Raw genomic sequence first — 23503 nt, 5'->3', positions numbered from 1 at the left:
CGATTAATTCTATAACAGAGCGTCAGGTAATCGCACAAGCTGAACTCAAAAACGAATTAGCCAAGCAGGGTCAGCAGATTGTTCAATTGTCGAAACGAATCGCATCTCTCCCTGCAAACATCGGACCCGGTGACTACAGTCGTCCACCACCTCAGAAACGGCGTCGTGACGAAGGTTCGCCTATCATTAAACCACTCATTGGAGGTACCAGAGCGGGAAGTGATGGCAATGTTTCGACCGAGATCCTGACCGTTCCGAAGCCAGCTGAGCAGTTTTGGTTATATCTCTCACGTATTCACCCCAGTGTCAAACCGGAATCAATCGAAAAATTGGTTAAAGACAGTTTGAAATGTCATGGTCCTGTAAAAGTAGTACCACTGGTGAAAAAAGGGGCCGATATAAGCAAAATGAGCTTTATCTCATACAAAATTAGGATGGATCCAACCTTCAAGGAAATCGCGCTTCGCTCTGATACCTGTCCGAAAGAAATTTTGTTTCGTGAATTTGAGGACGATTCAAAAAACGCTTGGATACCTCGCTTGAATACACCTTCCATCACGGTGCTGCCCGTTCCGGGGTCTCACCTGCCTTCAACACCATTATCCAGAATTTGTTAATCCAGGATTCGCCAGAACGCATTGCCTGTCGCACCATGGGAGACCCCAACCCGCTCGATCCAGTCCCGCAGTTTATACTTCGACGAAATTATGTTTCCTGCCATCAGAGTCGTTCTGGCGCTACGCTCGAGTTTGAGGAAGGGGCCTCCCAACTTTCATCCTCAGGCAAGTATACGATTTTTAGCAACTCTTCCATACCTGATCAGCTTCCGTGTTCCAGTTTACCACCTGCCGACTTTTCACCCGACACTGCACTACCTACTAGCGGAACACTGGGATGCACTAGCTCACGTACTATGGAAGTCTCCGACCCCCCCGCCGTAGTCGAGCCTTTCTTGCCTGCGTTCATCAGTCATCCCGGTCCTACGGGCGGTAGCGGGGAACGAGACTTCCAAAACGCTACTCACGGCAAGTACAACTTCGTAATTTCAGTTCCCTCCGCTGATCCGTACTGCACTTTCAGTCTTCGGCAACTTGACGTCCCGCCGCCAGTGTTCGCAGAACGTAGCCTTGCGGCTGATAACCATTCCTCTGGACTTCGCATTTACTACCAAAATGTTCGTGGACTTCGTACCAAAATTGACGACTTTTTCTTGACGGCTACTGAATGTGACCACAACATTATTGTATTAACCGAGACCTGGCTCGACGATCATATTGACTCCGCACAATTTTGTGGCAGTTTATTCACTGTCTATCGCTGCGACCGTAATCGTCATAACAGCTGCAAGTCGCGTGGTGGTGGTGTACTGATAGCTGTATCTAAACGCCTTAATAGCTGTGTTGACCCGGCTCCAATAAGTGACACCATTGAACTCTGGATTAGAATCTCCATGCCAACTCGCAGCATTAGTTTGGGAGTAGTCTATCTTCCTCCCGATCGTAGATCCGACATGACCGCTGTCAAAAACCATATCAACTCTATCAGCTCCGTTACCTCTCGCTTAGACCAAAATGATCTATCGTTTCTATTTGGAGACTACAATCAGCCGGGCGTAATTTGGAAACGTGGGAGCGATAGCATTCCTTCAATTGATCTGATTCATTCACGGATATCTGTTGCCTGTTCCGCTTTGCTAGACGGGTTTAGTTTAAACAACCTGACCCAAGTGAACCACGCTACTAACGACTACGATCGTTTACTAGATCTGGTGCTAGTGAATGACGCCACTTCATGTGAACTCACTGAAGCGAGTGAGTCGTTACTGCCGCTTGATACGAATCACCCTGCATTAAATATAACGATAGATGTAACTGTACCCGTACAATTTGAGGACATTGGTGACGTTCCATGTCTTGATTTTTGTAGAGCTGATTTTGAGTCGTTAAGTATTGCTTTCTCTTGCATCGATTGGCAATTCTTGGAATCCTCCCCACCTATAAATGATGCTGTTGAGTACTTTAACTGTGCTATCAACTCAGCAATCTACCGTATTGTTCCTCCGCGAAGACCTCTAAGAAAACCCGCTTGGTCTAATCCTCGTCTTCGGCATCTCAAGAAACAGCGTTCCACGGCGTTGCGACATTATTGTAAAGCGCGTTGTCCAATTTCGAAGCATCGATTCAATGAAATCAGCAAGTTATACAGAAAATATAACCGCTTCCTTTACAAACGGTACACCTCCAGGATGCAGGGTAACCTCAGACGGAATCCACGATTATTTTGGTCGTTCGTGAATTCTAAGCGTAAAGAAGATGGTTTACCAGTAGATATGTTTCTTGGTGATTGTCACGGCAGCACATTGCTTGAAAAATGTACTCTATTTGCCCGTAGCCTTCAGCACAATTTTCATGAGCATACTGCTTCCGATGCCCAGGTTGATACTGCTTTAAGTTACCTTCCTAGAGATGATTTCAATCTGCTTGAAATAACAAGCCGTCACATTACTACTGCCATTGATAAACTGAAATCATCCTTCGCTGTTGGCCCTGATGGAATTCCGTCATGCGTTCTGAAACGATGTGCCTCTGTCCTTATTCATCCGCTATGCCTGCTGTTCAGTTTATCTCTTCGACAACGCGTGTTTCCCTCCAGTTGGAAATCCTCCATTATGTTTCCCGTGTATAAGAAAGGTGATAGACGTGACGTGAAAAACTACAGAGGCATCACATCTCTCTGCGCATGCTCTAAGGTAATGGAAATAATCGTAAACGACGCCCTATTCGACAGCTGCAAACATTACATCACGTCGGACCAACATGGTTTTTACCCGAAACGCTCTATTACGACTAAGTTAGCCGAATTCTCTTCAACCTGCTTGAGAAATATGAGTAACGGTGCTCAAATAGATGCAGTATAAACCGATCTGAAAGCGGCGTTCGATCGAGTAGACCACAGGATACTTTTGGCTAAACTTGGAAAACTTGGAGTTTCATCTATTCTCGCGCAATGGCTTGGTTCCTACTTGATGAATCGAACACTCTGTGTGAAGATAGGAAATGAGTTTTCTGCACAGTTCACGAATGTCTCTGGAGTCCCGCAGGGTAGCAACCGAGGACCGCTACTCTTCATGATATTCATGAATGATATTTCTTTGTTACTTCCGGAAGGTTGCCGTAAATTGTTATGATGTTAAACTGATGATGTTAAACTCTTTAAACTCGTGAGAAATTATGCGGACTTCGTTGAGCTCCAGCAACTAGTGAATATTTTCAGCCTATGGTGTTCTAGAAACCTTCTTTCTGTAAGCGTTCAGAAATGTAGTGTCATCTCCTTCTATCGGACAAGGAAGCCAATCTTATTTGATTATACTATGTCCGGTCAGTCTCTATCTAGAGTGACACAAATTCGAGACCTAGGAGTTATTTTGGATACTGCGCTATCTTTCAAACTGCACTACAACGAGATCATCGCTAAAGCTAATCGACAACTCGGATTCATGTTTAAGATAGCCAACGAGTTTCGTGATCCGTTTTGTCTCAGTTCGCTGTATTTCTCTCTAGTGCGGTCTATCTTAGAATTCTGCTCCGTTGTACGGTGTCCATTCCACAACTCCTGGATTGCCAGAATTGAATCCGTACAACGTAGATTTGTACGATATGCGCTGAGATTCCTCCCTTGACGCAATTCCTCAAATCTGCCAGCCTACACTGATCGCTGTCGGCTTTTTGGAATGCAAACTCTTGAGCAGAGACGATTCGAGGCGCAAGCTGTATTCATTGGTAAAGTTCTTTTAAATGGAATCGACGCCCCGGAAATCCTCGGCCACCTGGATATATATGCCCCTGAACGATCTCTCAGACCAAGATCCCTGTTGAACCTGCCTCAACGCAACGCACAATATGGTCAATTCGACCCAATACGCTTTATGTCGGCCAGCTTTAACACAGTAGCAGATGCGTTCGATTTTAATATAACTGGCACAGCTTTGAAAAATAGAATTCGCGTTAGGTAACCTTTTGTGATAGTTTATTGACATTAGTATTAAGTTTTTCATTAAGACACACACTCTGTCAGATGAATTTTAATAAATTATAACAATTATAACAATTTTGAATTTACTCGAATTAACTGAACCAATTTGAATTCGGAAACCGCCAAATGAGAGATCTTACATTTTTGTATGTTACTGTTGAATTTAGTTGTTGTCGGTAAGCTGGTTCTGGGGAGATTGCCGGAACAAGTTCCGGTGAACATTATTTATAAACAAGGAAAGAATTTGATACTCGGCAAGCCTATCATGTGACACTTTAAATCATATTATTAACTAGTTTAACCAAACCAGGTTCAACGTTGTAGCAGATCTAGCCGACTTCAACATCTCGGTACTAACGTTCAAGCATATTCTCCGTAGACGACAGGCCTAAATGTTTTAGAAGTGCACTATATTGTTTGTGAACATTAAGTAGTAATAAGTAGTTTATTTTATCATTAAGACCACCGATGTGTCAGATGATTCAAAACCAACAATAAACAATAAACAACAATCACATTGACCACACCGGAGAATATTTCAAATACCACCGGGAAAGCGGTCAGTTTTGTGACTTGATTCAGTACATTTGACACCTCTAATAACCCTTGGAATCATTCATAAATCACAGAAGAACTTGAGTGCATGGTTCTAAGTGGATTAATTATTTTTTTAGCAGCAAAACATTGGTAATAGATGAGAAATATGTGTCAGTAACACCCAACTAGCCTCAGACCATGTCGGGCTTACCTCACTCTTTGGGTGACGGTGTTACCCCGACAGCACACGTTTTTTTAAAAAGAGTATTTCTACAAATTTATCGCTTCAATTTACTGCCGTTCCATGCATAATTGTCCCATGTTACATTTTGGTCATTTTTACTTTTCATCACCAAACGTCGGTTTTTTGACTATATTTCCAGGAAAATACTTCAACAATAATATTTTATTCTAAAAATGTTTCAAAAAGTACCAAATCTGTTTGTCCCATTGTTGAGTTTCCACGCATAACTGTCCCGCTAGAGTAATCTCCACAACTAGTTAATTATATATCATTATTACGAAGCGTAGGGTTCAGAAATCCTTAAAACTAGACGTTAGGAACTTCTAAAGATGGCGGAGGGCAGGAAAAGGGAGGGGCATTATTTTGAAATACAATAGCTATCTTTCGAACAAAATACATATTCTATGGAAATTCAATCACAAAAACGGAAAAAATGTTAAACAAAAACACATTGAAATCCCAAGAAACGAAGACAATTGCTTATATTGTTTATCAGTCGTAGGTACTTCATTTCTTTGAAGGCAAACTTTCGTAAAAACTCAATTTATTTGCTTGAACAACTGTATGAAGCATCGACAGCAATGCTTGCTTACGTTCTGCGGTCATCCTTCGAGGAGACTTTTGAAACGAAAGGTTTTGGTACAGTGTAAAATTGTTATCAGTGAATCTTTCTTTTGTTTCTTGGTAGGTTGCCATTAATCACGTTTTTGCCGTCCACGGAATCTGATGCGCTGATTAGATCAAATCCGTGAAATTCATCATCACTGTCAATACTTCTGTATATTTGCAACATGGCCAACTCATTCATTTTCGGTTCTGAGCGAAATTTCCGGCAAATAAAACAAGTCGACTCACACAATACACGACTTAAACAGAACAAAAAAACTTAATCGTCATTTGCACGAGTTGGTGGTACGATGCGGAATTCACAGTGGGACTGTTATGCGTGGAATTTGCCAATTTATCCTATAATTCAAGGCATAAGAGTCCCACTGAACAATTTTTTCTGTAAACGACCGTAAGTTAAATCCTCAAATGATGAATTTGATTGTTTTCATTGAATATGTTGGTCTTTGAGGCAATTTCAATCACAAAATTGTTTTTTGATATGCCATTTCGCCTCAGATGGCCAATACTTTTCAAATCTTTAATCGCATTTTTCTCAGCTGTCCGTTTTGGAACATGGGACAATTATGCGTTGAACGGCAGTTTACCTCAGATCAAATTCCTGTGATTGCTAACAATACAGGCAATAAATTGTAGAATTATTTTAGTCTTTTCAAATGAATAAAAGCTTAAGTTCCACTCACGAAAAATTACATCCGTTTACGCATCAGCTGCAGTAGCGTATGTTTTTTCTATTATTTTGACGTTTCACGGTGGCTTCGATGTGTCTTAAAATGTCTGAAATATTAAATACCAACACTTCACATATTCCAAAACACAGTTAATTAGCGTTTTCTAGTAAAATCCTAGGGGTGACGGTCTTACCCTCAGTACCGGGCTTACCCCCAGTACCCCCAAGCTTTATTATGGGGGAGGGAGGGTCGAAAATTTCGAAAAAAGTCCTTACGCAATTTGTGAACGACGCCTATATCCCATTGACGCCAAGCTTAAAAATTTTCAAAGTCCCAGAAAGTCGAATTTTTGGGAAAAATTTTTTCGAGATAATACCAGATCCCGACGTTTTATGCATTTCTAAGATAAATAAGTTATAAAAAATATCGATATCGACAATTACATGAACTAACCTGTGCTGTGAAGCTGTGCTTTCGTTCTATCGATGTTTTTCGCGAAACTTTGACTACTTTGAGGCACGTGTTCCCAAACTCAAATACAGTTGAAATTTTCCCTGGAGGGTTTTTTTCGAGAAGACGAAACTTTTGAGCACTACTTCTAAGCGATATTCGAAAATCAATTTTTTTATTCAACTCATTACATGTATCCATGTTCAAAATCATGGCAATGTTGGTTGTGAGCTATGCGTCGCTTCTACATTTAAGGGAAAACTCATTTAAGTCTCTAAAAAAGTTATCTCTGCTTGGGGCACCAAAATTCACAGAAATGGTTAAAAAGCTAAAATCTTTTATTTTTATAAGCTAAAATCTTTTGTTTTGTTCTAGAACAAAACCTGTGTTAACCAGTGTAACCAATCCACCTTACAAAATGCAATTCTAGAATTAATTTCAAATTGATGCTGTAACTCTGGCCCAAACATTTATTCTTCAATTTTACAATAAAATATTACAATTTATCAGCACTGCTTGTGACACTAGTATCTTATTGACTCTACAATACTGAAGTGTATTTTAGTAATCATTCGAATTTTCATAAAAATTACCTGATATCTGACCAGCGGGTAGGACTTTCTTCTGTCAAAAATTATGGACATCTCCATGGAACCGTGGGATTTGTTCTTTTTTAGGTATCCGATTTGCCACAAGGACACCTCCTTCTGCAACATACAGTATAATGTAAACACACTTACGACTCGTACTCAAATGACACAAAGTTTTTCAAATTGTAACATAACTTTGTTCGAGTAGCTCAAAAAGAAATTCACTTTAAATTGAAAATAGTAATTTTCAATCAGCTTTGGTACAAACTTCAATATTGCACAATCAAATGGAACAAAACCAATGTTTGCTGTGGTAACGAAACGGATCACGGAGAAAATTATTGCACCGACTAATTAGCAAACAACTTGCGTTGGAGCGATAAAATCACAGTTCCTCATAAAGCTCCCGATCGAAATTCGATTTTTCCGGATAAGTTATTGCTAACAACACGCCGAAATTTGCAAGAAACTCGATCCTTTTGATTAAAAATATAAAATCTAGTAGGCCTCGTTTATTTTGTTTTTCGTTTTTCACCTTCTGGTTGCCAAGGCGACAAGACATCGCACAGTAAAGAGATACTGATTCCTATTGGAAAAGTTGACAGCCGTCGCTGTTTGTATGCTATGCGCATGAGTCCGATAGTTGACGGATTCTGACTACGGTGTAGAGTGCGTTCAATGTTTGCAGCGGGTAGAATTTGTCTGGTAAGAGATGAGCATTAGCTGAAAGCGATTTCATACTGTTTTGAAGTAAGCAACCCAATGGGATCGTACCATGTTTCAAGGGCTAACATCTCAACGTATGTGTTAGGGATGGGCAATACTTGTATCGATACCAACGGTATCGATACATGGAGCCGAAGTATCGAGTATTTTGGCATCGTCACTCGTTGCCAGCGATGAGTAGCGGTATCGATACGTTGCCAACGATACTTTGAAGCGATACCGATACCACCAATGCCTTCACCATCGAGTATTTTGGCATCGATACTTTCTATACCGATGCCCCGATACTTGGTATCGTTTTGTGCAAAAGTATTCGAGTACTCAGGTATCGATACTTCAGACAGTATCGCCCATTCCTAGTATGTGTAACCCGCAAAATCAATAACCATAGACGGATGATAATTCTTATGGTTTAACGATACCCCATTCATTGTCATTCACTGTTACTCGGTATAGGGATGCCAATGGCTCGGAACAAACAGTTTGAAAAAAGTGTGTGAAATTGTGCATGTGTGCCACGAAATATCCTTCGAATTGAACCCCTCATCATGTTGAATGGTAATGTCACTACCGTCGCTAAACAGCCTGTATTTTCATCAGTGTATGCACTTTTCGCTCCCTTTGGTACTGACGTTGAAATATAGACCAATTTATGAACTGACAGGTGTTACGGATCCTGCTGATATTGCTGCTGCTTTTACGTGCGTTATGTCGGCGGTTCCGAGCTTTCTGTCAAAATTTCATTCATGAATTGAGCTCAGAAACGTCTCGTAAAATCAGACTTCCTGAAATCTCGCTCGCACAAAGAAGAGACAGTGTGCTTTGCGCTACAAGTCTCGTTTCTCATTCAGTCGCTTCGTGCTGTGTGCAGCGTGCGAGCGAGAAAACTTACCATTCGTACGAGCCATGTCTCGTCGCATGGGAATTTTTATTGCGACGTACACGAAGATATCTCGTCTCTCAACTTAACGAGTGCGGTGCATGGGCGTCGCGTACTTGAGACAGCTTGCGTGCAAATTCTCGTGAGCTCGTCTCGCGAGCTTGCCTCGCATGTTGCTTTGTGCTAATGGTGCGAGAAGGAAATTGATTTTGCGCAGAAGGAAACAGGCAGGGCATTTTATGTTTTTTTCATTTACGGTGTTATAGCAGCATGCATCAAAACACCGTTAGAATTATCAATGATATAACCTAGTTCATTCATTTATCAATTCAAAATTCTATGATTAATTCATCCGACTTTTGTTAACATGAAATAAGAACGTTTTGTTACTATACTTATTATGCTAACGGTACGAAAATGCACCGGATGCAGAGTGTTACGTTGGTTAACAGAAGTGTTCCTTTCGTCGGTTTAGATGTCATTGACTATATTATGATAGAACTCTGTTTTGTAGTTCTAAGGATAAAAAATGTGGTTTGAAATTACAACATAAGTTTTTCGGGAGTTAAAAATAGTAAAACCATTGAACTTGTGCATATTTTCTAGTACATGTTGATGTTGGATAGAATTTTCGAATTGAGTGCACTAAAGTCGCTTTTTATGCGGGGGATACATGCCGCGTAAAAAACCGCGTAAATTCCGGAATCCGCGTAAAAAAAACCCGCGTAAATTCTGCAATCCGAGTGAAGAGGAACCGAAATCCGCAAGAAAAAAAATACCGCGTAAATTCCGGAATCCACGTAAAAAAACCGCGTAAAAGCGACCTTAGTGTATAGCTATTGCAAATCAGGTTCTGAAGGTTCGTGATAATCTGATCGTAGTAATATAGTTTTATGAATTCTTCCGATTAATACACCTTCAGAAGGGTCTGACGGCATATATCGTATGTAGGTACGGTAGGCAGCCTATACACCAGAGAGACGCAGAGACACTCACCGTTAAGGCAACTGTCAACATCAAAACGGATAACGGCAATGCAAAATTATACAGCTCGCCCGTTTTGATGTTGACAGTTTCCTCAACGGTGAGTGCTTTGTCATTTCTCTAATATACAGTTTCACTAAGGTACAGTACGGGCGTCTCGCTCAGTTCGTAAAGCGATAAGACAACGTGTGGTGCGCCGCAGTCTCTTACCGAAGAAAAAAAAGAAAAGAAACCTCTCGTCGTTTCAGCGCGTGTACAGGAAGTCTGTGTACACGAGAAAGTCTCACGAGCTGTAGCGCACGAGCTGTATCAAGTATGTACAGTACGGGCGTCTCGCTCAGTTCGTAGTGCGATGAAACATCGCCTTGCGCATCGCAATCCGAACCGAAAGAGAAGCGAAAGAGCAACCTGCAAATTGCATGTGACGTGTCTCGTCTCGTCGCACATGCATGGAAATTCTACGAGCGAGAGAAAGATTTCTCTCGTCGCCTGAAAAAAAAGCGCGTGCACGGGAAGTCTGCGTAAAATGGTCTATATTTGCTATTGTGGCGCCAGCACCAAATTTAAGTTCGGAAGTCGGACTTCCGACCAGGGGGGATCTATCTGTCAAAAATCGTGTAACCAACATATTCGGCAACATGGTGTTTGTTTTGGTTTTTGTTCCTTTTGGTCATGAAATTGATCGATGTGAAATATTATAGAATTGGAATGTTTTTCATCGAAACTCGAGAAACCGCGGAAAACTTTCATGAATGTTGTTTACCTATTCACATTTTTCCCCCATTATTGTTCATAGTTACAAACATCATGGACCAACAAACGTCATGGACCAACAAACGTCATGGACCAGAGTTGATCTGCGATAACACACACATATATGAAATTTGACAGCAGTGAATCCCCTCTGCTTCCGACTTTACAAACACATAATTGTTATAATTGTTATAATTCATTAAAATTCATCTGACAGAGTGTGTGTCTTATGTCGTTTTCGTTTTTGCGATGTAGCTACCCCGCGGACTACACTTTGTCCTATCACTGTTTTTTTACATTTTCCGGACTATCCCGGACTACCCTTTTTCTGTCCTGGACAGTCCGCGCAAAAAAAAGAGTGCAGTTTTGAAGGCACCAACACATTTACACGTATGTGTCAAAATCAAAAAAAAAATGTGTCAAAATCGGTTTGCTTTCATTATCGTTCTTCGCGTGTCAAACATCAGGTTGAATTTTACTTATTTTATTTTGTTATTTTGTATTTTTTTAGTAAATTGGCAAATTTTTCGATAATGACCAAAACAAAAGTGACAGCTACCTCTGGTATTACGCACACCATTGCAACTGCTCGGAAAGTGTTTTTTTTTCAGCTGCGAAGCGTAGTCCGGGACGGGATAGTCCTGCCGTAAACACGAATTCGACATTAATGAAAAACTTAATATCAATGTCAAAAAACTATCACAAAAGGTTACCTAACGCGAATTCTATTTTTAAAAGCTGTGCCAGTTATATTAAAATCGAACGCATCTGCTACTGTGTTAAAGCTGGCCGACATAAAGCGTATTGGGTCGAATTGACCATATTGTGCGTTGCGTTGAGGCAGGTTCAACAGGGATCTTGGTCTGAGAGATCGTTCAGGGGCATATATATCCAGATGGCCGAGGATTTCTGGGGCGTCGATTCCATTTAAAAGAACTTTACCAATGAATACAGCTTGCGCCTCGAATCGTTTCTGCTCAAGAGTTTGCATTCCTAAAAGCCGACAGCGATCAGTGTAGGCTGGCAGATTTGAGGAATTGCGCCAAGGGAGGAATCTCAGCGCATATCGTACAAATTTACGTTGTACGGATTCAATTCTGGCAATCCAGGAGTTGTGGAATGGACACCATACAACGGAGCAGAATTCTAAGATAGACCGCACTAGAGAGAAATACAGCGAACTGAGACAAAACGGATCACGAAACTCGTTGGCTATCTTAAACATGAATCCGAGTTGTCGATTAGCTTTAGCGATGATCTCGTTGTAGTGCAGTTTGAAAGATAGCGCAGTATCCAAAATAACTCCTAGGTCTCGAATTTGTGTCACTCTAGATAGAGGCTGACCGGACATAGTATAATCAAATAAGATTGGCTTCCTTGTCCGATAGAAGGAGATGACACTGCATTTCTGAACGCTTACAGAAAGAAGGTTTCTAGAGCACCATAGGCTGAAAATATTCACTAGTTGCTGGAGCTCAACGCAGTCCGCATAATTTCTCACGAGTTAAAAGAGTTTAACATCATCGGCGTACAATTTACGGCAACCTTCCGGAAGTAACAAAGAAATATCATTCATGAATATCATGAAGAGTAGCGGTCCTAGGCTGCTACCCTGCGGGACTCCAGAGACATTCGTGAACTGTGCAGAAAACTCACTTCCTATCTTCACACAGAGTGTTCGATTCATCAAGTAGGAACCAAGCCATTGCACGAGAATAGATGAAACTCCAAGTTTTCCAAGTTTAGCCAAAAGTATCCTGTGGTCTACTCGATCGAACGCCGCTTTCAGATCGGTTTATACTGCATCTATTTGAGCACCGTTACTCATATTTCTCAAGCAAGTTGAAGAGAATTCGGCTAAATTAGTCGTAATAGAGCGTTTCGGGTAAAAACCATGTTGGTCCGACGTGATGTAATGTTTGCAGCTGTCGAATAGGGCGTCGTTTACGATTATTTCCATTACCTTAGAGCATGCGCAGAGAGATGTGATGCCTCTGTAGTTTTTCACGTCACGTCTATCACCTTTCTTATACACGGGAAACATAATGGAGGATTTCCAACTGGAGGGAAACACGCGTTGTCGAAGAGATAAATTGAACAGCAGGCATAGCGGATGAATAAGGACAGAGGCACATCGTTTCAGAACGCATGACGGAATTCCATCAGGGCCAACAGCGAAGGATGATTTCAGTTTATCAATGGCAGTAGTAATGTGACGGCTTGTTATTTCAAGCAGATTGAAATCAATAACATCTCTAGGAAGGTAACTTAAAGCAGTATCAACCTGGGCATCGGAAGCAGTATGCTCATGAAAATTGTGCTGAAGGCTACGGGCAAATAGAGTACATTTTTCAAGCAATGTGCTGCCGTGACAATCACCAAGAAACATATCTACTGGTAAACCATCTTCTTTACGCTTAGAATCCACGAACGACCGAAATAATCGTGGATAGAACAACTGCGTGTTCACACAACTTGAACTGCGGGAATGATTTCAATGTATTTGTTTTTGTAAGCCGGACTGACAGTGCAGTGGCGGCTGAGATGGTTGCAGTGTTGCGAGAACAACAAAAATAAACATCGGAAGGTAGCCCGACTGCCAGTTTATCAGCGACGTTTTAATAATTTTTATTTAAATTGTAGTATTATTTAGCTGACGTTACGTTAGGTGGGCTGTGAATAAATCCTGTTTCGAATCATTATTCTGTTCTGCTGGCGACACTGGCTTAGAAGCCACCGATCTGTATAGATGTATGTGTGTAAAGTGTGTGGAAGAAAAACTTAAAACTTGGGCAGCCATATTATTGTAAATTCGACAGTCAAGGCGAAAGCACGTACAAAATAAAAAGTCTGAAAACCTCGTGTTCGTGTTTCGTCATTTTTTATCTGCTACAACATTAGAAGTGGGATTTTTTACCAAATAATGAGTCGTATGAGTAGAAACGACTTGATGGAGTGGCTACGGGAAAACGAAGTCGAATTCCCGCAGTCGGCGACGGTTCGCCATCTACGACTATTATATGAAAGCCATTCGGGGGCGCAGGAGCGAGCCCCAGTTGATGACGACGTCTCGGTGCAGGACACCGAGCAGGAAGACCTGCTTGACGCTGAACTGCGACTCCTGGAGAAAAGAAGAATGATCGTCAACTTACGCCGTGAGCTGGAGGACATCGAGCAACGCATAGGAAAAACACCCATGATTCAGGATATTTTAAACTCCGTTCCTCGGTTTTCCGGAAGTGACACTTGTGATGCAAACAGATGGTTGAGCGATTTTGAGTCAGCCTGCGAATCGCTGGGAGGCGATGACGCCTTCATGTATAAACGCATTCGCCGACTGATGGAACCAGGAACACAGGCCGAATGGTTTCTCAGAGTAGACAACTTCGTGAACTACAATGAGTTTCGCACTAGTTTCTTACAAAATTTTGGTCATACTTATACTGTTGCCGAGATCATCGATAAGTTACGTAAGACAACATTCAACGCGTCCCACTTGTCGGTTGCTGCATACATACTGAAAATGCAAGACATTGCGTCTAGAGTGCACATCGAAGAGAACCAGATTGTACAGCTCATTATTGACGGGTTTCAGGATCGTTCTGCTAACATAGCAGTCCTTTATCCGGCTAAGAGTCTGGCGGAACTAAAACAACTTTCACGTCGATATCGTCAGTTACGGGAAATGTATCCCACTCCGACTGTGGAACAGCCAGCCAGACCGGAGACTAAGTTGCGGAAAAAGCAGATTCACCGCGTTGCTACAACTGTTCAGGCATTGGCCACTTGTCCAGGGAATGCAAGGAGCCACGTCGAAAGAAAGGTTCTTGTTTCCGCTGCGGATCAACACAACATCAATTGAAAGAATGCCCCAAGCCAGCTTCAAGTAACATCAATCAAGTAGCCTTAACAGACGAGTTTCGCCGGGGATTCAGATTATGATATTAACTTGGCATTGAATAATGATGATCGTAGAAAAGTATTGAAAATTATTCAAGAGAATTATCTAGACTTTGAAAACATTCCCTTTTAGTCGATTATCGTTCTCTAAATAAAGTGACCGTACGAGATAGCTACCCGATGCCGCTGATAGATGACTGCTTGGAGCGTGTTGAAGGAAAGAAGTACTTTACAGTATTGGATCTTCAGAATTGGTTCCATCAGGTTAATGTTTCTGAAAGCTCTGTCCCCTGTACAGCTTTTGTAACGCCTGGTGGGCAGTACGAGTATTTGAAAATGCCATTCGGTTTGCGCAACGCTCCAGCAGTGTTTCAGAGATTCATACATTTCGTTATGGCACCGTTCATTAAGGAGGGAACCGTTACTGTATACTCAGATGATATCACGGTAGCAACTACTACGATTCAGGAACATTTCGACGTCTTGAAACGAGTTCTTCGAAGACTGGCGGAGTTTAGATTGAAGATTAAAACGAAAAAGTGTCAATTCTGTTACACAGAAATAGAGTTGTTGGGTTTTACTGTTAATGAACAAGGTATCAGGCCAAACATTTCACATTTGGCTGCCATTGAGAAACTTCCTTTTCCGTGTGACGTGAAGCAAGTAAATAAATACCTGGGACTTTTCTCCTACTTCCGTAGATTTGTCCCGTCATTCTCAACTATAGCGATGCCTTTGCGTGCTTTAACGAATTCTAACGTGAAGCTCAACTTCGACGAGAAATGTGAAGAGGCTTTTCTGACTTTAAAATCTAAGTTGATTTCTTCTCCGGTACTTGCTCTCTACAATCCAGAAAGAGAAACAGAGCTTCATTGTGATGCTAGTAGTGAGGGATTTGGCGGCATATTGATGCAGAAACAGGAGGATGCCAGGTTTCATCCAGTTGGATATTTTTCTAAACGGACTTCTCCTGCAGAAACACGTTATCACAGTTTTGAACTTGAGACATTGGCAATCATCTACTCGTTGAGGAAATTCCGCATCTATCTGGAAGAAATACCATTTCGTATAATAACTGATTGCAACTCTCTCGCAATGACTTTGAACAAAAAAAGTGTAAATGCGAAAATCGCTCGTTGGGCTCTTGAATTGGAAAATTACCATTACACCGTTCAACATCGTAACGGTAAACTCATGAATCATGTTGATGCACTGAGTCGCCTTCCCAGTGCCAGTATAGAAACTCTCAATAATGTGCACCAAGTGGTTTCCGCTGTTAATGTTGAGGATTTTGACTTCCAGCTTCAATTCACACAAAGCCGTGACAATGATATAGTTGAGCTGAGGGAATCACTGGAAAAAGGACCCGTGAATCACTTCACTTTGGATGATGGATTAGTGTATCGTCAAACCAACAGTGATAAGCTATTGTTCTATGTGCCAAAAGAAATGCGAATGAATGTGATACGCAATGTACATGAGAAATTGTGTCATATGGGCATTACAAAGACTCTCGATCAGATCCAGATGCATTATTGGTTTCCGAACCTGAAAGACGAGGTGGAGAAGTATGTCAAGAATTGCATCCGTTGTATAGTATATTCCGATCCGAATTCCGAAAATCGTGCCCTGTATTGTATTCCGAAAAGACCAATTCCCTTCGACACCATTCACATTGATCACTTTGGCCCACTCCCATCGATTGTTTCGAAAAGAAAACATATATTGGTAGTTGTTGATGCATTTACAAAATTTGTCAAATTATTCCCAACAAACTCAACGAGTACGAAAGAAGTGTGCGCATGTCTTGATAAGTACTTTGACAATTATAGTCGACCAAGAAGAATTGTAAGTGATCGAGGGTCATGCTTCACTTCGCTAGATTTCAGTGCGTATCTTCTGGACAACAACATAGAACACGTGAAAATAGCTACCGCTTCCGTTCAAGCAAATGGACAAGTTGAACGAAAGAATCGAATTCTCAAGTCGATGTTAGCTAAACTTACGGAGCCCGTTCAGCATTCGGATTGGTGCAAGATGTTGGGGAGGGTAAAATATGCTATGAATAACTCTATACACTCAAGTACTCGTCAGACACCAAGTATGCTTCTGTACGGTGTTCAGCAGCGTGGACGTGAGGTGGATGTGTTATCTGAGTTTCTTGATTGCAAATTGTCTTCCGGGAGTTCCGACGCCACCCGAAATTTAGAGATGTTGCGAAATTCTTCTGCAGAACATATTGAACGATCACAAAATCGTAATTCCGAGCTGAATCGGAAAAAATTTAAATCTCCTATCGAATTCTCAGTGGGCGATTACGTTGTTATACGGAACATCGATACTACTATTGGAACAAACAAGAAATTTGTACCTAAGTTCAGAGGGCCCTATCGTATTCATAAAGTTCTCCCTAATGATAGATATGTTGTGAGAGACATTGAAAACGGACAGATCTCTCAGTTACCCTACGACGGGATAATTGAATCGTCACGTATGAAACAGTGGGCGGATTGGAGAGATTCGGATTGAAACTTGGTGCATTGAAACACAACAATTGAAAGAGTAATATAGTGTGTTTGTGCTGTATGATTGTTTAGTATTGGTATGTTACTAACCCCGAGTAAGACGCGGGTAATCGTCTATCATAACCCATATTGAATGATCGAGACGATCATATGTCAGAATGGTCGAGTTGTAGTATTATTTAGCTGACGTTACGTTAGGTGGGTTGTGAATAAACCCTGTTTCGAATCATTATTCTGTTTTGCTGGCGACACTGGCTCAGAAGCCACCGATCTGTATAGATGTATATGTGTAAAGTGTGTGGAAGAAAAACTTAAAACTTGGGCAGCCATGTTATTGTAAATTCGACATTCAAGGTGAAAGCACGTACAAAATAAAAAGTCTGAAAACCTCGTGTTCGTGTTCCGTCATTTTTTATCTGCTACAAAATGTACAATATACCGTTCGCTCTACGGCGACGGTAGCGACATCACATCTTAGTTTACCACCCAGCATGACGGGGAGTGTAATTCGGAGAGTATACTTTTGCGTGCGCAATCTGTTTTACACACTTTTTATCGTTTGCTTGTTAGTCTGCTCTCTGGGGTTCGGTCTCGAATCAATTTACAACTTTGAGTCGAGGGGTAAGACAGTGAGTAAATTTGAGGTTTTCCGAGTTTTTCTGAGGAAAACTGAAAAATAAAGAACAAATCTGAGTAACTCTCGTGTCTCTGAATATCCATCCTTAAACTTTTTTCCCACCGCAAATATACACATGAATGTTGCTCGGTCTCACTGTTCATATATATTTCTTGCTTTCAAGGTAATCAAAGATGGGAATCATCGGAGAATTTCGGAGAAATATTGAGTAAATTAGAGTAACTCCCAAGTAAAAGAGCAACTCAGATAAAGTGAGAAAATTTGAGTTTTTCTGAGAAAACGTGAAAAATAGAGAGCAATTTGAGTAACCCTCGTGTCTCTGAAAATCCATCCTTAAACCTTTTCCCTACCGCGAATATAAATATGAATGTTACTCGGTCTCACCGCTCATATATTTTTCTTGGTTTCAAGGTAATCGAAGATGTGAATCATCTGGAAATTAGGGAGTAATATTGAGTAAAATAGGGTTACTCCCAAGCATAAGAGTAACTCAGATTAAAGTCGTCTCGCCCCTCGCTTTGAGTAACACTTTAGAAATAACGGATAAAACGTCGAATATCAGCATCAGAATATATACTGCTTTCACTACTTGAAAAGTTTTGACATTCGCACATATTACGCAAAAATTGAGTAAATACGGCTATGGAGAGAATCTGAGTAAATATTACTCAGTTCAAACAATCAGTGTTACTCAGTTTTTGACGTTTAGCATAGAAATATAAAACAGAGTAGATGTTACTCAGTTTAGAGTAAAATTGAAGGAGTGTGTAGAGATATTCAGAGAGACAGAGAGAGAGAGAGATAAGCGATGAAATAAACCGCCAATTTGGCAACTATAGGTTTCACACGTCAGAGCTGCCAGATCTCTTCGGAAGGCGCAATGTTGGCTAACTTTTTCATTCGACTCGTATAACTGAGGGTGACGGTAGAAGCCCTGGGGAACAATAAAACGCATCACAAAAATCGTGAAGGTGTTAAATTTGATGTTTGTTTAATTTTATATACTTTCACCATAGTTGATCATTATTTTGTTGACCATACAAAAGGTTTGTGAACCACCAGTTAAAACCACTGTGATAAAGCAATTTTGGAGCCTTCTCAATTCATTGTTTAGCAAAAGATCATGAAAAACGTAGAAAATAAAACATTTCCTTTATTGTATCTGATTGCAATACCTCTTAATGTGTTACCTGTCTTGTTCGTTTGGCTCGGATTTTGACTTGTTCATCTGGCTCACAACATTCCTTTCGCATATCTCTCCCTCCATAGACTAAAGAGACATAGATATCCAAGTTGGGCTTCGCTGCATATAATCTCAAGGCAACACTATGAACTTGCCATCTGTAGGCCGTTGGGTGAACTAAAGCATATCCACTCGGAAAAATATCATGGTACTCCTTATCATTTCAGTGGTGAGCTTGACCAGATTCTCACACCCAGAAAAATATCATGTTACTTTCAATCTGATTTGTACGGCGGTTTTCAATCGACTTAACAATATAATCTAGATGATTTGCCATTTCAATCTATTACAACAACAATGCAAAGAAACCTCGCGTAATTTTACAAATTAGCATGAGTCACAAAATGTAAAAATCTCATAGATACTCTCATCGAATTGTCGAAGGTGACAAAAAGAAAAAAAAAAAGCTTCACATTCACTTAAATTATTTTAACATTGTTTATGTTGTACTTGACGTTCGTGAATTTTGACGAAATAAGTTATGCTATGCTTTGCTACTCGTTGTAAGTGAATTTTGAGGATATTAAGAGACGTACATAACAACGATTTTCAACGCAGTAATGTAAAACCTTAGTTAAAAATAGCGTTTAGCAGTATTCACCAAAATAAATATTGTATCGTTTTTAAATAGAACCTAAAAGGATGAGCGAAAATTTCCAAATTTGATTTTCTCAGTTCTTTGCAAATATTAATAAATCGATTCAAACATTCAAGCAAGGAATAGTGAAATTGATAATGAATGAGATCACAAACAATAATCTGCAACGGAAGCTACAAACCGATAGGGAGAACATCCTTCAGCAACATTTGACGGCTGAGGCAGAATTATTAACCCAATCAGTTCCGCAAAGGGATTAAAGCTGTATAGTGGTTTTCAATCGACTATTAAAATTGGTACAAACAACAAATGAGTTATGCTAATGATGACTAGAGCAAGATACCTGACATCATACATTTTGCTCGCAACACCTTTATAACGGTGCCACCTGATGATCTCAAACTGCACACTTAAAACTGGATCTCGAGCTCGGCAAAAAACATCCGAGCTCACTCGGCAACTTTGTATTCAACCGATATTTCAGCAAAAAAATGCCGGTTGCCGACAGTCGTCAGATCATTTTGCCGGGACTTCGTCCAAAAAACTAAGCTTGACGAATCTCGTCTCTATTTTTTGCCGAATTTGTCGTTAAACACTGTTGATGCCGAGGTCAGCAAAAACATTACTGGTATCTCGGCACAAATTTTACTCGTTGCCGTGTTTCGGCAATACAGCTGTCATTCTCATGAACGAGTTGCCGCCGTTTTTCTTAGTGCAAATTTATGCGTGTTACGGGTGAGCAAACAGGAAGCAAATACAAGTTTGACTGAAATTTGTGCAAATTACAAGTGTTTACAATCCGGTAGCCGAAAAAAATGTAGAACAGATTGGTGGGAAGTGGCTGGAACTCAAAAAGTGTAGTTCCAAATCGTGTCAATACAATATTGTATTTGTTTTAAGGATAGGCATTAGACGTAGTTTTAGACTATATGTTTAGCTCAATGCCCCACTGGTGAGCAAGATAAAGTAAAGTATTCAAGATTTAGTATGAATAAATTTCTTACTAAAACTCATCGAGCTTATAATTTTTTTTTGAAAGAAAACTACCGAATGCACAGTGAAACTATTCTCTGCGATTGGATTCCACTAAAAAACGGCTCTTTACTGTGCCGAACATTCAGCTTATATAACCGAATGGTCGTTTAACTGGTTTGCCGCTTCTCGGCTGGATTTGCCGAGAGCACAGTCAACTGTGTACCGCGATTCTCGGCATAAAATGACATATGTCAAATATTGATTTTCCGAGATTCTCGGCAAAAGAGATTAAGCCGAGATGGTTGCCGAGTACTCGGCAGTTCAAATCTCGGCACAAACAATAACGAGATTCGGCGAAATTTTTCAAGTGTGTGTGATTATTAGCAAAATCGATTTATCATGCTCAATCCGCTAGATGAAAACGAAAACAAGATGGCAATACCGTATAAGGATATTGAAAATTAAATGACAGGACCATACAATGATATTGAAAAACATGCTTCACCTTTTATCACCTTGTCGTCATTACCAAATTAACGGTATACAAATTAGTTCAATTTTCGTTCACGCGCAGCGAAAGTCGTGTCCGCTGCATACTGCAAGAGTTACTCTTGCATAACCAAAGATGACTAGTACACAATACGTTACTCTTGAAGAGTAACGTATTGTGTACTAGTCATCTTTGGTTATGCTTAAAAACATATTGTTGAAACGACTATGAACGATTAGTCATACTATCATCAAAATAAATAATTCATATCATGGCCATCTCATACATTGGCATTTATTATAGTCCTGTTGTAATAAATTATTATTATTATCTAGACCATATAGATTAGTCTGTTCAAACACCGCACAAATCTGACCAAGCCTAAAAAGATAGCAATTACCTTAATATTTTTCTGTGTGTGCGCATTAAATGTAGTTCACCCAACCGCCATCATACTCGGAGGGGCGCCACATTTTTGTTGCCCGTATTGTTGGTTGAGTTGGATATCTATAATTCAATAATCTAAGCTCCCTCTGAGTACATAGATTTTTTTCAGATTTCGAGCACATTTTTCCGGTTTTCGAGCAGTTGCTGACATTTTTCAAAAACATCTGGCATCTCTGAGTCAAACAAACAATGCTAGTGTTTTCTGCGATGTGAACCAAATTTTACATCAGATTGTTTAATTGAATTTCAGTTAACGATTTCCTGACATGATTGATGATAGATATATTTTCGCATAATTTGAAACACAACATGTTTGACTGTTGAATCCGTCAATCTATTATCCTCCGAAAAGCGAAAATCCTGAAAATCAAGAGAGCTTAAGAAGAACGCCATTTGTCGCAACGGTCGCAACCATTACCGGAAATAAAACAATAATGCTGAGAAGAACAAGCGCGCAGCGCAAGATCTACCCACAGCTGACGATTGAGCAGCTTCCAGATAATGTAAGTTATTTTTACTGAGGCAGGACAATAATAAACGCATTTTTCGGTTGCAGCTGCTACTTCTTATACTACGTAAGCTTCCACAGTGGGACATCCTTTCTGTTAGCCTAGTTTGTCACCGATGGAGTGCCTTGTTTGACACCTATTTCGTAGAGAGATTCAGATTGCAAGTTATTCCTGACGTATCTGAATTTAAATGTGCAGACTATCTGGTTTTTCTAAATCGTTCTACACGTAGATATAGAAAAGCGGAAATAATTATTAGTGGTCAGCAATCATTACTGGTGGCAGTGCTGGCTTTACGCCGATTTGGCCAGTGTTTATATGAGCTAAAGCTTACAATGAGTCTTCGTTGTTATCCAAGCTTTTTACAGTTACACTTTGAAAGAATGAAAGAGCTGGAAATGGGATTAGAACAATATGACCAGCTTTTATGGGAGCAGGAAGTGGACAGTTACGACCGAGGTTTAAGGCTTATAGCTCTTGTTAATCAAGACGCGCATCCAATCTCACCTGGAAGTGAAAAAACAACTAAGAGATTTCGTCAAATCGAGGAGGTCTTCTTACCATTTGTTTATCGACATTGCTTTCGATTGTGCACGCTACTGATTGAATATCATCGCAATCTTTGGGACACACAAACGAGTGTGCTGCTGTACGAAGCTGTCGAGATGAAATATTTGCAGGTATTGCAAATCTGTGGAGCTGGTGTTATCATTTTGGCCGATTGTCCCACGTTAAAAAGTTTAACTGTGCAAGGAACGACAACCGGGGTGACATTCTACCAAGGATTACGGAATGCGTTTCCGCAGCTTATCAAACTGGAAATTGTTAATGATTTCCAGTTTGATGACCAATGCCTATTGGTGATTTCCAGGCGTTGTACGAATTTAGTTGAGCTTTCGATATCATTTACTCATAATGCTATTAGCCAGAAAGCTTTTCATCATTTACATCGTATGAAAAAGTTAAAGCAGTTAGCACTTTCATTTGAAGGGCCTCATCACTCGACGAGTTGCTTAACATTCGAGAATTGGCCAAGACTGGAAATCGAGAAATTGGTAATTACTATCGACGAGGTTCGGAATCATTAAATTTAATAAACGATGATATATGATTAATTTTTGGTTCTGTTACAGCTGCCAGTAGCCAGCATCCAGGAGATTTTATTGCAAAACTCTAAGCTATCACAGTTTATCATCAGCACACGACGAAAAATTACATACAGCACAATACGAAAGCTACAGTCTACCCGGCCGACCTGCCAACTGACCTTTCGCCAGTTGACTTCCCGCCAGCAATACTGCAGATAAGTATATTTCTGGCAAGTCTTTACCGTATATTGATTTTCTATTTCTGACAGAAGAATATTATTTTTGCTCATCAATGTTTCTACTTATATTTGTTCTGTACCGACAACGAATGCGGTATAATCGACATTTAAAACAAATATGACATTATCAGTGAGAACTTATGGTTTACTATACAATTCTTATTTCTTACTAGAGGTTCAAATGATAAAAACTGTTCAATCAACTGAATGGTCAATTCAATCATGAATATATGAAGAGTTAGATAAAACGTGGAACAGTTTACAATATTACCACGCACATATCCTATTTGGTGTTGCTCCTAGATGGTTGTATACGGCAGAACCAAGATACATTTATTAAGATGTTTACGGTAATGCA

The 23503-nt window shown here is 40.3% G+C and overlaps 3 protein-coding genes across 8 annotated transcripts in view; 2 read left to right on the top strand and 1 right to left on the bottom strand.

The window, feature by feature from the left end:
• The window catches only part of LOC129734109 (DNA-binding protein RFX2), a 78060-nt gene extending 70289 nt beyond the window's left edge, over positions 1 to 7771 (bottom strand). For 3 of the 6 annotated variants that reach the window (XM_055695848.1, XM_055695845.1, XM_055695849.1), the window contains exon 1: positions 7155 to 7771. The gene's annotated coding sequence lies outside the window, so the exon portion shown is untranslated. The remainder of the gene's footprint in view (positions 1 to 7154) is intronic. The other 3 variants (XM_055695842.1, XM_055695844.1, XM_055695847.1) reach the window with 2 other exon arrangements.
• LOC129717344 (uncharacterized) lies at positions 653 to 2917 on the top strand. The gene has a single exon (XM_055667217.1). The coding sequence runs from the start codon at positions 653 to 655 to the stop codon at positions 2915 to 2917; it is 2265 nt and encodes a 754-aa protein (XP_055523192.1).
• Positions 7772 to 8325: 554 nt separating the features above from the next.
• LOC129716545 (uncharacterized) lies at positions 8326 to 23345 on the top strand. Its single transcript, XM_055666373.1, has 4 exons — positions 8326 to 8435; positions 21560 to 21812; positions 21866 to 22891; positions 22952 to 23345. Exons 2-4 carry the CDS (start codon positions 21744 to 21746, stop codon positions 23123 to 23125), a joined length of 1269 nt encoding a protein of 422 aa, XP_055522348.1. The 5' UTR covers positions 8326 to 8435; positions 21560 to 21743; the 3' UTR covers positions 23126 to 23345.
• Positions 23346 to 23503: the final 158 nt, after the last annotated feature.

This window comes from Wyeomyia smithii, chromosome 1 (genome assembly GCF_029784165.1).
Source record: "Wyeomyia smithii strain HCP4-BCI-WySm-NY-G18 chromosome 1, ASM2978416v1, whole genome shotgun sequence".
NCBI classification, from domain to species: Eukaryota; Metazoa; Arthropoda; class Insecta; order Diptera; family Culicidae; genus Wyeomyia; species Wyeomyia smithii.
This window is presented reverse-complemented; position numbering and strand designations above follow the sequence as displayed.

Coding starts and splice junctions, on each gene's coding strand:
- LOC129716545 (XM_055666373.1), top strand. CDS start 21,744: ATGCTGAGAAGAACAAGCGCGCAGCGCAAGATCTACCCACAGCTGACG. Junction 21,813..21,865: donor TTGAGCAGCTTCCAGATAAT/GTAAGTTATTTT, acceptor TTTCGGTTGCAG/CTGCTACTTCTTATACTACG. Junction 22,892..22,951: donor TGGTAATTACTATCGACGAG/GTTCGGAATCAT, acceptor GTTCTGTTACAG/CTGCCAGTAGCCAGCATCCA.
- LOC129717344 (XM_055667217.1), top strand. CDS start 653: ATGGGAGACCCCAACCCGCTCGATCCAGTCCCGCAGTTTATACTTCGA.